General features: G+C 35.9%; 1 protein-coding gene across 4 annotated transcripts in view; it reads right to left on the reverse strand.

Moving 5' to 3' along the window:
• Positions 1 to 16,292, reverse strand: part of DGKB (diacylglycerol kinase beta) — a 331,647-nt gene that overhangs the window by 68,820 nt on the left and 246,535 nt on the right. For all 4 annotated transcript variants that reach the window (XM_010712729.3, XM_031553913.1, XM_010712725.3 and 1 more), the window contains 2 exons: positions 16,194 to 16,284; positions 10,735 to 10,930 (listed from right to left, as the gene is read on the reverse strand). In XM_010712729.3, the coding sequence (XP_010711031.1) occupies positions 10,735 to 10,930; positions 16,194 to 16,284 (287 nt within the window). The remainder of the gene's footprint in view (positions 1 to 10,734; positions 10,931 to 16,193; positions 16,285 to 16,292) is intronic.

The following is a 16,292-nucleotide window of genomic DNA, read 5'->3' on the forward strand; positions in this document are numbered from 1 at the left end:
TTTAATATTTGTTATGAAACAGAGTATGGATAAAGTACAGGAAAAGGCACTTAGTTATGTGATTACAGAACCTAAAGTGTCAATTAAATATATCTGTTGAAGTACGCACTCACAATAACATCTGTCCTCTGAAAATTATTATTATTATTATTTTTTTAATCATTCACATTTAGAGATATCGAACATATAGAATTCTGCCCTGAGCTATGGCATGTTATAAGTCCTTGGTATAAAACTGACAGTTTCACTGGAATTACTCCAGAAAGGAGCAATGTCTCGATGCATTTTGTACAAACATTCACATTTTAAGAATAGCATAATGAATTTTAAATAACAACTACTGGTCTGTTATGTTAGAAAACAGAGCTGTAGACCAATCACACCACGCTACTGCCACTCTGCTGGGTGAGCTGCCAAAATAAGTAGCAGAGGTCAGATAAAAGAGCATAATGAAGAAACAACAGAATTTATAAAAGATGAGGTTTGGCTTTTCTTTTCATGTGTAAAAAAGCTATTACAGACTTTTACATCTAGCCAGATGTATTTTCAAGTATAAGTTGAGTCTTTACATAGATAAACATCAGCAAATTTGCAGGCTTCAGTACTAAAAATGGAAGAAAAAAAGCTTGCAGAAAACTGATCAGTTTTGCCACAATGAAAATGATGTCAATGGAATATCCAAACATACAATGTCACAACTCTTATCATTTATCACATCTTCACAGACTGCATGGCTGCCATACAAGTACTGACTTAAAGAGTAACACCAGCAAATCAGATTTAGTCATTGCATCTGTTGTGAAAGATTTCAGACCAGCCTTCTGCAGATGTAAGGCAAACCCTGCTCTTAGATGTGAAGCTACATCGTGCACTGCAGAGGGGCCTGAGCTGCACCAAGAAGTTGGCTGAACGTTATTTTAAGAAGCTTGGCCACATCAGCAAAATGAAGTTTTCACTGTTTAGAAGCCAAAGAGAGTCCTACCAGAATACTGCATTAATGCTGCTGGCACAGAACTTAGCTTAGTTTGCAGGTTACACTACAGGTATTCCCTAAAACAATAAGTAACTTCCTACTTTTTGGTTGGTACTTAAAATGCCATCCCTCCCACCTTCACCTAGATCTCTGTATAAACCAATTTTACTTTACTTTTTCTTTTTCTTTTTTCTTTTCATACAATAGCCAGAGTTAATTTCACCTACTGCATTTAAAGTCATAGGAGTTATATGTGTAAATCCCTGTACTTAGAGCTAAGATAGTCCTTTATGCCATTTTAATCAATCTTCGTCATGAGTATGTTACTTAATAGCTCTGTCTTCCTATAGAAAATGAGCAACTTAAGGGAAATGAAACTTCTCAAAGATACATTTTCCTTCTGGCAGTCTGTGAAATAAACCATAATTATCCTCTTTCAATGAATGGCGTTTGAAAGAAAATGAACATTCTCTGCTTCTAAAGGTAAAATACAATGACAATCTCAATTGCCTTGTAAATAAAAGGAAATAGTTTTTCTGCTATGATCTACATTGCATAGAAACAAATATACATACTTTATAAATATAAAGCCAAATCAGACTATCAATCAATTTTTCAAGATCCTACTCCTTTATTATAACAATAAAAATCAGTATTTCACACAAATATAAATGCAATTCCTTGTTGCTAAAGGATTTAAAGTGAATTATGGACTCTATCCCCCAGGCTGATGGGAATACTTGTGCAAACAAGGCTCTTTTTTGAATACAGCACCTCCTGAGTATTAAAGGTATATAGAAGAAAAGAAGAAATTGTAAAGCTCTGCTGCTGTGAGGAAGAGAGGGAAGAAGACTTCCTTTTATCAGCATAATCAAAATGTGACAGTCCAGTAGTACATTCTCCTGTAAGGAGAACTGCTCTCTTTAACAGCATGGTAAAACAAGTATTTTGCCAAGATCTTACAAATAAATAGCTGCAATACACAATTTTACTGAATAAATAGGAAAAAGTGCCATTTACACCTTCTTGATGCCTGAATCTGCAGATGCATTAAATGTGTGGACATAAAAAGAGAAGCCAAATCTGCTGTCAACAATAGCTAAAACAGTACAAAGATACTTGAACAGCATCTTACACTGAGGTCAGCTAAAATGCAAGCTCTGAGTTAGGAAAATTACCTCTGTACTGAGAAGTCTTTCTAGTTGCACTTACCAGAGCCAACTTTTTGTCATGTCGAGTAGTTCAGCACCTTCCTCACTTCTATATCATATCTAAACTCACAAATTATCACTTAAAGCAAAAGGAAATAAATAGAAATGTGTTAATGCAGAAATATAGAGTGAGCTTTCTTTCTGTTATTACCATATATATAATGCCAATTAGTGGTAACACATGACAATGTGAAGTGCTCTACTCTATAGCTCCTAGAGGAGCTACCAAAAAACAAACTACCATACCAGTAGAAACAACTTACAGTCATGTCCTGACTTTCACAAACGAGTGAGTCCTCGATATGCAGAAACTGATGTTTCTACATGAGCAAACTGGCAAAGGTTCCTTGCTCCTTTTGAATCTGCAGCCTCACCAAAGCCAATAATCACTACTTCGTACACTGATGAGCTACTCCATGCAGCTGCTCCCAAAGAGATAGCAGCTCTTTCTGGGGATATGAAGTAAAATGCCTGGTATGGGGCTAGTTGCTGTTATTCTGCTGACAAAAGAGGCACACTGGCTGAATATGTGTGCAAAGGAAATGGAATATTTCAGCAGGCCATTCAGATTGTTAAAACATGACAAAATAATGTAGTCTAAGAAAGGGGCAGTTCATAACTCCACTGCATGCTACTCCGTTTCCCAACATTACCTATAATACAACTCCCCAAACAGCCATTCCTCAGCTCAAGTCCTCAACACCTGGAAGCTATCCTCCAGTCAGGACTTACACATACACCGTAAAGATAGATACTCTGCCATGGTCCTTTCTGCATAGTAAATTAGTGACTACAGCATTCATGAAAGATGTGAGATACATCAGCACCAGATCTAGAAAAGAGAACACATTTCAGCTCAACAAGTCTCCTCTGGCAGAGCAGCGCCTGGTTCCCATTCCTGCTCCAAGGACCGTGTATTAACTAACTGTTGCCACATGCAATACTTACAGAAATTCATTTCAACATCTAGTCAGCTGGAAGTGAGATGTCTCACGTGGCCTATCACTCAGACTTCTCTTAAAACAAACAGAAGAACCTCAAGTAGCATTGTATTGTACCTAACTTAGACTCCTTTTTTGAGTATGCAATAAATACTTGTGGTGATTCTATTTACCACAAGGCTGATTTTTAGATACTAAAGTTAATGGTATGCAAAGCTTGACAAGACCTTACAGGCATTTGATTTCCTGTCAACAGCACACACTCACATAATTTAGACAAGAAATTTGATGTTTAGCATAAAGCTCCAGTTTATGATTTAAGATCGTCAGAATATCTATAGTGCATGCTTGGACAGAAAAAAATAAAAGGAAAAACAATAACAAACAAAAAAACCACACCCACAGTTTGAACAAATTTAGGAATATATTTCAAATGCTTAAAGTCTGAAGAAATATCTGAATTAGAAGAGTTAACTGTTATACTTAGGGGATTTCTCTGTCTTCCTACTTTCCATCAAGGACAGAAAATGGTTTTCCCAAAAACATGAAAAAATTCTGTTTTTACGAAAGAAATTACAAATTCATAGTACGAGAGTCCTGTGTTATTTTCCAAGCAAGAAAATTCAGGTATATAACTAGATTGATTGGATACGTAAGAGAAATACTCAAAGAATCTTGGATTCATATAACATTGTACCTCATCATACATACGTCTCCTACATTTTCACGCTAGTAATAAGAAATAAGAAATAGAAATAGAACTTAACATTTAGATAATCATAGAATCACAGAATATCCCAAGTTGGAAAAGACCTGTAAGGATCATGGAGTCCAACTCCTGGCTCCACACAGGACCACTCAAAAATCAAATTACATGTTTGAGACTGTTGTCCAAACGCTTGGGGCTTGAGGAGCCTGTTCTTCTAGGCTGGATGGGGCTCTGAGCAACCTGGTCTAGAGGGAAATGTCCCTGTCTATTGCAGGGGAGTTGGAACTAGATGATCTTAAAGGTCCCTTCCAACCCAAACCATTCTGTGAATCTATGATAGTGCCCAAACACACACTGTTAAAGTACGCTTTACTAACATCCAATCTCCCCCTCCCCCATTGCAGGACCCTTTGGGTCCTGTTGCTCACCAGAGAACAGAGAACAGCACTTAACCCTCAACTTCCTCTTCTCTTCTCTGAACAAACCAAGCGACCTCAGCTGTTCCTCATAAGCCTTTCCTTTTAGAACCTTCACCATCTTTGTTGCCCTCCTTTGGACACTCCGTAATGGTTTTATGTCATTTTTGTACCCCAAATTGCACTCAGTACTCAAGATGAGGTTGCACCAGTGCAGTGTACAGTGGGAATATTACCAGATTCTTCTAAACCTTATACACTTAATGCTTTGACTTTATTACACATGTTTAAATAGATACATAAACAGACATATGGATACTCCTTCCATTTTATCTTATCTAGGATCTGAAGTTTATCCACCATAATCTTTCTAAATTTAAGCTATTTTACTGTTTATTAAGTTAACTTGTTTTCCTCTCTCTTTCTGATCTCTGTGTTAGATAACTTGTAGGTCTTCTTAGGTTACTTTCATTAGGAAAAGAACATCAATGCTAGATTTTCATTCTTCATACCTCTTTCTTACCACTACAAATACTTTTTTTTTTTCCTCAAAAATAGGAAGTTTTGAACAGAAGTCAGTCTCTTTGATTAGCTAGCACTTTCACAGTCAAGATTCATCTGAAAAAGTGGTCTTCCTCTTTGCTTTTCCTAAGAAATGCATCAACACATGTCCTATTACTGTTTGGTGCTTTCTTTTTTCTTGCGTTCACTGTTATTTTTCTGTTATCCTTTACAGAAATATAAACCTTTACATATGTTACTAATCAAGGCATTTCCAGCATAAATATCCCAACTCTTTCTTTGCTTTAAATGCAGATATCTCAGTTTGTGTACAGATTCTTCCTGAAAAATGACCATAAGTGCTTTGGAAGCTATCTAGTAATTTTGAACCTAGCACAGAACAGTGTGCAATTACTAACTAATTCCTTTGCAGTTTAGTTGATTTAGTTACTGTTTTTTCTTGGGTAGAAATATTTCTGCTTGCTCCAATTCTGAATATTAAATGTATTACCTCAATTGTTGAACATATGTTTCGATACGGCAGTTCGCTAATTTGCCACTTTTCCCTCCTTTCTTTAAAGTAACAGAAATAACAGACAACATTATTTATAATATTACTACAATTTGTAGATGTGGATCATATCAACACTATGTATTTTCTTCAAACTATGTACATATATGCATAAAAATACCTAGTTAAGATTGTCAAGGCAGCAAGTAATGAAATTATTTTATTTCGATGCCCTGTCTAAACAACACTGTTTCTCTATATTCAACAAGTTTTTTACCTATTTTTATTTATTTTTCCTCTGTGATAATGTGCTACTAAGTTGCTCAAAACTGCCTAAAAAACTTAAAAAATAAGAAATATAAGGTATTCTATCCATTTATCTTATCCATAGCTTTCCATAATTATAGTCTTATAAATGCTTTGCACCATATCATAAATGACACAAACTTCCATGATACTGAATTTACAATGTATGCTGAATTGGAATACAGTTTCTAACTTCTTCAATGTAATTAATTCATATTTAGAGAGCTCAAAGTTCATAATATTTAGTGACTTACAAACACCATGTAGGAATCAAATGCACAAAGTGTAGTTTTTGAAAGATCGCCAGAAAAGCAATTAGTGTGCTAGTCCACAAAGCTGACAAATTATTTTGAGAATTCGTGCCAGGAATCCACTGGCTATGTGGAAATTTGGGATGAAATGTTTCTCTTCTCTTGTAGAACGGAGTTTAGCAACTAATGAAAAAGGTATTTTTTCCTTTTCTACTACATATGGACATTTTGAAGTGTTACAAGGCCTTCAAACTCTGCATGAACCCTGCTTTTGCCTGTAAAGTTATGTGTATACAGACAGTTCACTATTTCTAAAATTTTTGCATTTTCATTCAGAAAGTCAAAATACAGTTATTAACCAAGATTTCCACACAGAGTTATTGAATCAGATCAGGAAGCTTGGTTTATGCCTGGATACTGTGATATGAATGCACATTATCTCAAAATAGTCTAGTGGTCTGGCATGTTGCTGAGCAATAGCTCACTGCAGCTCTTTTAACAAGCTGCACAGATCAACTCGTTAAGGACTTGTTAAATATTAGTGTGCCTGATGATGTACAGAAGAAGGAAATACTGCACTGAAATGTTTACAGGCTAAAGTTTTCACCCATTCATAGCTCATAGACACTGCCTTCAAGAATGAGTCCACTGAGGTGACTGAAATTAGTCATGCAAAAAAAGGGTATGTAAATGGCTTGCAATGATGTCTTTAGAGACCAAAAACCTCATAAGAGAATCCATTTCAGGACAGAGCTCTAACTGAAGTTCAACAGTGAAAGCAAAACAAATTGTAGCAACACCCTCCTGAAGGACTCCTACTCTACTCAGCAAAAAGTTTATTCTTTTGAAAATTTCTCTATTAATTTCTTCATATCACAAAAGGCTTGACATATTTACTTAGTGTCTCTGTGAAGAAGAAAATTTTGCTGCTTAAGACCTAACATAAGTGGCATATCTTTCATGGAATATGCTGTCATGATTCAATTTATGTTTTGGATGTCACTTCCTAACAGTAAACAGTATAGTTATTTACATTTATGTTTCTCAACTCATAATTTAGTTTAAATGCAGTATGTTCATCTTTTTTGAGCAATAATTTTTGGCATTTATCAATATCTGTGTATATCCAAATCAAATTCCTGTCCAAATAATATTCAAGGATGGTTCACAGTTTTATCTAAATTCTGTACTAAAAAAAAATTAAAAAATGACTGCAGATAGATCATAGATATATATGACTTAGAAAATAAAGAAAAAAACAGAAATACTGCAAATGTCAGACTCTTACAAAGTACTAACTGAATTATCTACCTTCATGAACTGACACATATCTGTAGTTATACTATTTATTTTTCCTGATACATCAACTTTGTACAATACAAATGATTCAGAAATCAAAATTAAATCAGAAATTAAAGTTAGATTAGAAAAAAAAAGACTGTAATTCTGCAAAATAAAAAATGCACTATTTGTTTCCATTAACAGAGAATTCAATAATAGTTAGTACATTATTGCTCAAAAAGGTTTTCTTTCCAACGATTTATGTTAATTACATAAATACATTTTCATATATGTTTTAATTTGAAAACATAAAAACCAGTTAGCAATTCAATATAAAAATATCAGCACTCTGAAAATAATGTCTCCTATTTTAATATGTTGGCTGATGACATCAAAGAAGGATGTTGGTGGTATGGCAGTAGAGGCTGGACTTTCCAGTACTCCATTAACATTTGTTTCTGTGTGAGAGATGGCAGCAGAGGGGGAGTCTGACAAAATGGTGTCTGAAATGGAACTGCATATGAAACAAAGGTGCGGAACTGAATTACTCCATGTGTAAAAAAATGCACCCCTTGATTTTTATAGGTGCTTTCTGAAGTTTTATGGAAACAAAACAGTGAATGCCAGCACAATGATGTGGTGGGTAATGCAGTGGTGAAATCAATGTGAAAGACAAGTCACATTCTGAATGGCCATGCACAGCTGTCACAGCATGAAATGAAGAGACTTCATCAGCTCAACTGAGTGAATCTAGTAATGTTGGTAATTATGTTGAAAAAAACATGTTTTGTAGCTGAGAATTTGCTCTATCAAATAGTGTTATTGTACTCTTTGCATCAGTTGTATTTTCTTTGGAAATAAACAGGAGGCATTATCTTTGGAGCAGTCCTTGTAACATAATACCACCCATGTAGTCAGTGATGAGATATAGGTACTCCAGTCTACTGAGGAGTCAACCTCTGCTTTGAAACTAGCCTTGGTTCAAACTATTTTCATCCACAGCACATAGTTTCTACAGTACGGGACTTGACGATGCATTATGAGTATTTCCATAGCTAATATAGCCATTCCAATAACTTTGATATTTTTCAAAGTCTTTGATATTATTATCATTATTATTTAATGTCTAGGAAAACAGAAATGGGTAGCAACACCCTCTAATATGGACACCAAAAATAGTCACTAGTTTGAAATCATGCTACGTATGTAACAGAGGACAATAAAAGAGATTATAATCATTTGTTTTGTTACTATCGTATGGGGAACTGTCCCATCTCATTATGTTCAGAAGAAATACAAAAGAAAGTATTTTGATGAATCCAATACCCATTAGCTTGCTTCTGTCCCCTGAATACTGGAACAGTATACAAAGATTGAAGCATATGTAGAAGCAGCAGAAACTCAGCAGCTGGTAAGACTTCAGGTGACAGAGCATATTGGGAAGTTACTTTGAGATACTGAGAACATGTGAAATTACAGAATCACATAATGTAGGTGTTGGAAAAGATATCTGGAGATCATCTAGTTCAACTGCTAAATCAGGCTCCCTATATAGAAGGTTGCACTGAAAAGCATCTAGACAGGTTTTGAGTAACTCCAGAGGAGACTCTACAACCTCTTTGGACAGCTTATTCCAGTGCTCTGTCACCCATAAAGTAAAAAAGTTTTTCTTGTGTTTGGTTGGAACATCCTACATTCCAGTTTGTGCCCACTGTCCCTTGTCTTGTCAATGGGCACCAGTGAAAAAAGCTTGGCCGCATCCTTCTGACAACTTCTGCTTAGATATTTATAAGCATTGATAAGATCACCTCTTAGTTTCCTCTTCTCTAGGCTGAACAATCCTAGAGCTCTCAGCCTTTCCTCATACAAGGAGATGCTCCAGGCCCCTAATAATCTTTGTAGCCATTTGCTGGACTCTCTTTAGAAAAGTCTTTCTTAAACTGAGGAGCCCAGAATGGCACACAGTACTCCAGATGTGGCTTCACCAGAGCACAGGTAGAGGGAGAGAAAAACTTCCATTGACCTGCTGGCCACATTTTTTTAATGCATCCCAGGATACCATGGGCCTCCTTGGCCAAAGGGGTACACTGATGGCTCATGTTCAACCCACTGTCCACCAGAACATGCACAGAGCTCCTTTTCAGCAGGTAAGACCCTAACCTGTACTAATGCATGCAGTTATTCCTGCCCACGTATAGGACAGTGCACTTGCCCTCCCTGCAATGTTCCCTAAGGTAAGGAACCATAAGGCTCTTCTCTGCCCAGCTCTTCAACCTGTCCAAGTCTTGCTGAATGACAGCACAGCCTTCTGTGTATTAGCCACTCTGCACAGCTTCGTATCATCAGCAAACTTGCTGAGGGTGCACTCTGTCCCTTCATCCAGGTCACTGATGAAGATGCTAAATAAGACCAGACCCAGCACTGACCTCTGGGGAACACCGCTAGATACAAGCCTCCAACTAGAAAGTGTGCTACTGATCATAACCCTCTAAGCTCTGGCAGCCAACCAGTTCTCAGTGCACCTCACTGCACACTCATCTATCACTTACTTCCTAAAACTGCTAAAACACACAGCAGATTTTGGGTCCTCACACATGTTGCAAACTCAAAGCCAAAATTACTTTATTCCCAAACATTTGCCACCAGGTAAGCTTGCTAGATTCAAATCACGCTGCATATTAATTAAGATATAACTAGTGATTTAAGAATTGCTTCTGAGGAAATATAGAAAATAGGATATCCAAAACCAGTAAAAGAACCATGGTAAAATCAGGCAGTTAAAGTCCTGATTTTATTAAGTCTAAAGATGCTGGAACCACAGAAGTAGGTGATACTACTTCCATAGAATAAAAAGTAAAGAAGGAGTGAAAAAAGAAAAAAGTTTTTGAAGTCTGGTCTGTTCATCCCTCAGTGTGAACAGAACATTGTTTTTAAATCACCACAATTTGTGACATATAATGATGTGTTAAAACACCTGGTGCTCAGATTCTGTGAAGTAGAACAGATTACTATTTTCTGCAAGGGTTTTTCAAAAGGTATTATTATAATACATATATATATATATATATTAAAATATAGAGAGCAAATTCTCCTAATCACCAGGAAAGTAATGAAACCTGAAAGGAAGGATGACACCCATGCAAACAAGCAATGGCATATGCAATGAAGAATTGCAACAGCATCACAGTATGGTAACACAGAAGTAGCTTGCTCTTGTTACCATGAAGTAATTTTCAACAGCCTCAGGACAGTTTGTTAGAAATAAGGCATGATTATTCCCAAGTTTTATGCATGCTGATATTTATAAGCATTTAAAATGCTCAGTAAGCATTTTCTGACTCCCAAAAAATCCAGGCACTTTTAGACTAGTAGAAAACAGTGCCACATGGTATGCTTAGTCTGCTAAACAGGTAGTATCCCATCTAAAAAAGCACATTTGCAAGTTTATAGATTGTAATGTCAGCATCTCTGTTTATGCCTGTGCTCCAGTGCTTCACATGAGAAAAACTAAATGCACAAGAAAATAAATTAAGAGTTGTCTATTCTTTCTCTTGACAAGAAGCAATGCAAGGGCAATTATACAACTGAGTTGACTGTATGGAGCTAGATGGCCAATATTAATCTTTAAGCATACCTTGGCATACAAACTTCAGTTCCTTGGCATCTGTGACTGTGGTTCTTTTATCTGATCTCTTCTTTTCTGTCCGACGATGGCTGCGTCTTTTCTTTGTCTCCCCCCACAGATTTGATCCACCATGCATGCTTGGGATGTTCAGAATGGCAATTCCTTCCAGAGAAATATTGATCAAGTCTAGCTGAATCCCATCACACTGATTAGCATGGGAAAAAAAAAAAAGAAGAGGGGCAAGGGGGAGGGAGAAGAAAAAAGAAGAGAGAGAAAAAGAGCAGTAAAAGAGAAAGAAAAATCATGATGTTCTATCAATCAGACATTCTTCTTCAGCAATTCATCAGTGTTAATGGTTTATTCAATGTTTATACCTAAAATATATTTACATTTGTAAAGGATGCGTTAGGTGTATTAGATAAGGACAGATCCTCACTGAGCAGGAAAATCATGGCTCCTATTCAACCCCTGATTGCTTGATTAAGTATGAGACTACTTCGTACAGCCATCTTGTTACCTGATACCTATACACTGACCTAATTGAAATACAACTGTAGCTACATTCCAGCTATTAGCAGACAAAAATCTACACTGCAAAACTTACTACAGCAATAACTGTTCCTTGCATACAAGGTCCAAGCAGGCCCTGAGAGCACAGAACACCACACAGATATTAGTTTCAATACAAAGGCACAACCAGTACATTAGTGTAGAGCTAACCCATAGTAAGAGTAACAAAATGTTGATCCAGGTACTACATCTCTCAACCCAGGACCTCCATCAGCAGTAGTTACACTAGTTCTCTGAAATATATATCAATGCCAAAGGAAAACGTGTCCATCTTTGGAATGCTCATTGAGGTTTTTCGGTATTTCCTGAACATTTAGACAAAAGAGTACTATTCTGGAATATGGGACCAACCACAGTTGAACCTGTGCATGGAAGGTATAGCATCCAGTTCTACTTACTAATTCACTGAACCAAGCAAAGGTCCCAGGATCAGTACATAACTTGCATCTCAGCTAAAGGTCGATTAGCTTTGTTCCTCATGTTTGTTAGAGCACAAAGATATCCTTATGAGCTACACACACCTTATTGTGTAAAATAAAGTATCCTGGAAACAATCCTACTCCTGCAATGTTCTGCAAGCCAGTAGGGGTTCAGCCATGCACTCAAAATTGATTAAGGCTCTTATTTTGTAATTCCAATACATAATAATCAGGAAGAAAACTGGAAAAATAATTAGCCATGCTTCAGTAACAGTCCACTGATATTATGCAGCTTGCTGCTCTGTGGGTCACTGGCACTTTTTCCTCTCCATTTATCTAAACCATTATCAAAGCTTTGAAGAAACAGAAAGTAGAACTCAAAAATAACTGTGCAAAATTATTCATTTACCCTGAAATTTTCTCAGATCACAAAACTAAACTGTATTATAACACATACTCTACATCTTCCTAATCTTTCTAACAACATTGTAAATCTGAAGAGTGAGCCATTTTGACATTAAGGTTTCCATTTCATATTTGGTCTTCAAGAATTAAATTTCACACCTGTGGATTACATGCATAGAAGGAAACCTTTAATGTGAAAAGACGTACCTGGAAATAATCTGGCAGTTATGGCAACAACTATAAGTTAAAGTATAACTTTTGAATTACATTTTTCTGACAATAAAGATAGCGTAAATCTTCACCATTATTTTGGAAGTAAATTCACGGAGTTTTCTTCTACCAATATTTTATACGTATTAAATATTGAGATCATTTATTTTACTAAAAATTCTGCTCATGTATACTCTCACTTACTCCTATACATTCTAGATAAACAGATATTAATTTCATAATTAAAAGTAATCTTGTGTAAATACCCTGCAGGCCTCAATGAATCAAACACATACTGTGTGTCAGGCCTCCCACTGTCTTCAAGTGGAATGTACTGGCTGGATAATTAGATAGTACATATTTTTTAACCTTATTTGCATGCATATTATATCTTTTGCACACTGACAAGCAGCAGTAACAACAAAAGTCAGATTACCACAGGGAATTCCCACAAAGAAGTCTTCATTCCTTATAATTTGCAGCCTAAATTAAAATAATTTGATCTTTGACAAGGATGAAATGTCAAGCAGAAGGGGGTCCTCTACAAGCCACGGCCTGTGGCTTCTGAAATCTGCCTAATTTATGTCAGTCACTTCTTAATACATATTTAAGTATTACACGAGAAAGATGATAAATATGCAATCTGACACCTTTGGTATTTCCCTGCTGTTAATTTATAAAGGTCTGGCGTCCCCTAAACTGACTGGAATTATTTAAATAAAAGAAGAATTGTGAAATAGGATGGTGTAGAGTCTGGCTTCCATTTTCACTCAATATAGAACACAGCAGGTAGTACACTAAGACAATTATTTGAGTAGGCCTCCGAATCCCACAGTGACGGGGAACTTTCTGTATTAGCAAAAGGAGGATTTCTTTTGTTCACACACTGGCAAGAAGTTTGCACTACAGGTAGCTCTGCATTGTCTTAACACATTCATATACTACTACAACAAAACTCAATGTGCTCCGCTCCTTTTATTATCATCATAATTATCAACAATATTATTTCAAATAATGCAATGATACTGCTAAAAATAAAATACAGAGCATGCCTACTCAGATTAGAAATAAACATTAGTGTTCCTATTCTTTTTTTCTTTTAATTTTCTTTCCTGGCTTCAGTCCCTACTCTGGCATCATCTTCTACACTTCATTTATTACATCAAAAATGTCCAGATCATTCTTATGCTGAGAAAATGTTCGTTGTAACCAAGTGCAATATTATGCAAGGCTACATAACTATTTTACCCTTCACCCACCTATTAACACCAGGTGATATATGCAGGCTTCTCTGCTCGCACAGTGGTCTTACAGCAGGTATGTACCCACTTACAATAGATGTATGGCTAATCTCATTAAATATCCTTTACACATCACTTTTCTTACTTTTTTTTTTTAATGTGGAAATATAGTGTATGAGCCAAAAAAACATCATTATCTTATTCTGAAATTTTGGATCCCAATTTAGAAACTAAAAGCATCTCTTATTTTGGGTAATGCATATACTTTCCTAGGTTACCATGTATCCTAAGCACAGAATTTACTGTACTGAGTTTAAAATTGTGTTCTCTATCTCAAACAGAAGAAAAATACAGAACTTAAAAGAAATGATTGTACATCAGGAAAGCCAAGCTCAATTTTGTTAGAAATCAAATACGTGGTAGAACAAATATTCGCTCACAGAATATTTGATAGTTTTCTCCCAGCTTAGAGATACAGATCCTTAATCTTCATGGGTTTTGTTCATTTAGAATTTGGCTGTAGAGCAAATGCCTTCTTTGTGCATTTTATTCAGATCGAAATGAGTTATCATGCACCAAGGTCTCATTTGTAGTAACATCCCCAGGCAAGGGGAGAAAAACAACGCACCAAAACAAACAGATGAAAACAGCACAACTCTCAAAATTTTATAACATACAAATGAGACACATACCGTTCACTTAAATGTAATTTACTCATACCAATAACTGTAAATAACTACCTCCTACCAATTCTTGTGCAAACATTTTGGATACTATACGATTTTTGCTCCTAATAGTAGGAAAATGTAGGCTGTTTAGTCTGGGGAAGAAGGCTGAGGGGAGACCTTATTGCTCTCTTCCAATATCTGAAAGGTGATTGCAGAGAGAGTGGAGTTGGTCTCTTCTCACTGGTGACAGGACAATAGGAAATGGCCTCAAGTTGTGGCAGGGCAAGTTTAAGTTGGATATCAGGCAAAAATTCTTTACGGGAAGGGTGGCTAAGCACTGGAATAGGCTCCACAGGAAGGTGGTTGAGTCACCATCCCTGGATATGTTTAAAAACCGTTTGGATGTGGTGCTCAGGGACATGATTTAGTGGAGGTTGTTAGTTAGGATAGTATAGTTAGGTCGTGGTTGGACTTGATGATCTTCAAGGTCTTTTCCAACCTGAGTAATTCCATGATTTTGTTTGAAAAATGAGAATGGCCACGATCGAGAAGGTGGATATTAACAAACATTTTATACACTGACAACGTAATATTTTATTGGTAATAACAGCGTTACTAATATGAATTAGTAATAATCATGAAGTTTTATGAGTATTTGTTTACTTTGGGATGTTTACATTTTAATGGTTACAATAAGATGTTTTAAGAAGATTGTATCAGACTATATAAGATTTTTGCTGAATAGAAAATATTTTCTTGGGAAAGCCAACAAAATTATTATTTACCTAAAGGACATGTTTAACATGCAATATATTCAAAATAAAACAAACAAGGTAAGCACTAATTCCAATAATTAATCAAATCTTTATAAATATTTATAGGCTACCTATACTTAAACTCAAATTTGTGAAGCATTGTCTAGGAAATAATATATTTTTATTTTTTAATTTTAAGGAAGCATGTGTAAAACATTTCACTTTTATAAAGAAAATAACAGCCTAACAGAAAAATCTGGCACCACAGGCCTTGCAGTTTCAGTCTCAGTATTTGCTACTGTTCTACCACGTGATCCATGGTCCCTTCACGTCATTTCAGACTGTGTCCTTCAGTAGGCTTGGACTTGACACTCATACTCTTACCATACCTCTCCAAGCGCTTCATACTAATATACAAATACTCCAATGACATGAGCAGTTTCTCATTACTGTCGGTAAAAGCATCACAATCTTCTTAAGACAAAATTCCATTATTTAACTTAAATTATTAGGTTTCCATGTGCACTCATTTCACAATTTTCATGTACTTATAAATATCAGCCCCCCCAAACAGCTTATGTAATATAGCCAATTATTCTATCATCCATCAAAGTAGTAGTGGCACATTATTTTAAATTCCTATTTTGTCTGTAACAATCCTGTGTCTTTACAGTTACTGTTCAATGTATAATGGAACAATGACCTCTCGTGCAGAGGGAAAAGCTATTTAATGAAGGGGAGCAATTCAAAAAAATATATATTCTTTAACCTTTATTCAGGAAAGTAAGTACAATTTTAGGGAACTGAGTTTTAAAGGTTATAAAAAGTTGGGATCTAGAAATAATAAGTATTTTTTTTATTTTAATCCTGCAGCAGCTCTCACTCCCTCCAACAGTCTTTCATTTTTCCATCTGACCTAGCCACACTCCCTATTGATTTTTAATGTTATATTTCACCTCTTGACCTTGTCTACTGTATTAAGACTTCACTAATCATCAAACTGAACTTTGATGGTGTTCAGTTTCCAGTGTTCAGGGCTACACCACAAATAGACATGATAAAAATAATATTTTGGAATATAGGGTCGAAAAGATGTGCACTGAATTGCCTTGTTGGATTCAGGCACTCTGCACTCTTGCTCCCTGCATTTCAGCCAAACTAGTGACATTTGAAGGATAAAGGCAACAATTAGCTTCTTACTTCTATTTCTACAGATTCATGCAGCTTCTTACAGGTGGCTGAGAAAGTTTCCGAAGTGCCAAATTCAAAATACCAAAATTTGTTCTTCATTCTGAAACA

This window comes from Meleagris gallopavo, chromosome 6 (genome assembly GCF_000146605.3).
Source record: "Meleagris gallopavo isolate NT-WF06-2002-E0010 breed Aviagen turkey brand Nicholas breeding stock chromosome 6, Turkey_5.1, whole genome shotgun sequence".
NCBI classification, from domain to species: Eukaryota; Metazoa; Chordata; class Aves; order Galliformes; family Phasianidae; genus Meleagris; species Meleagris gallopavo.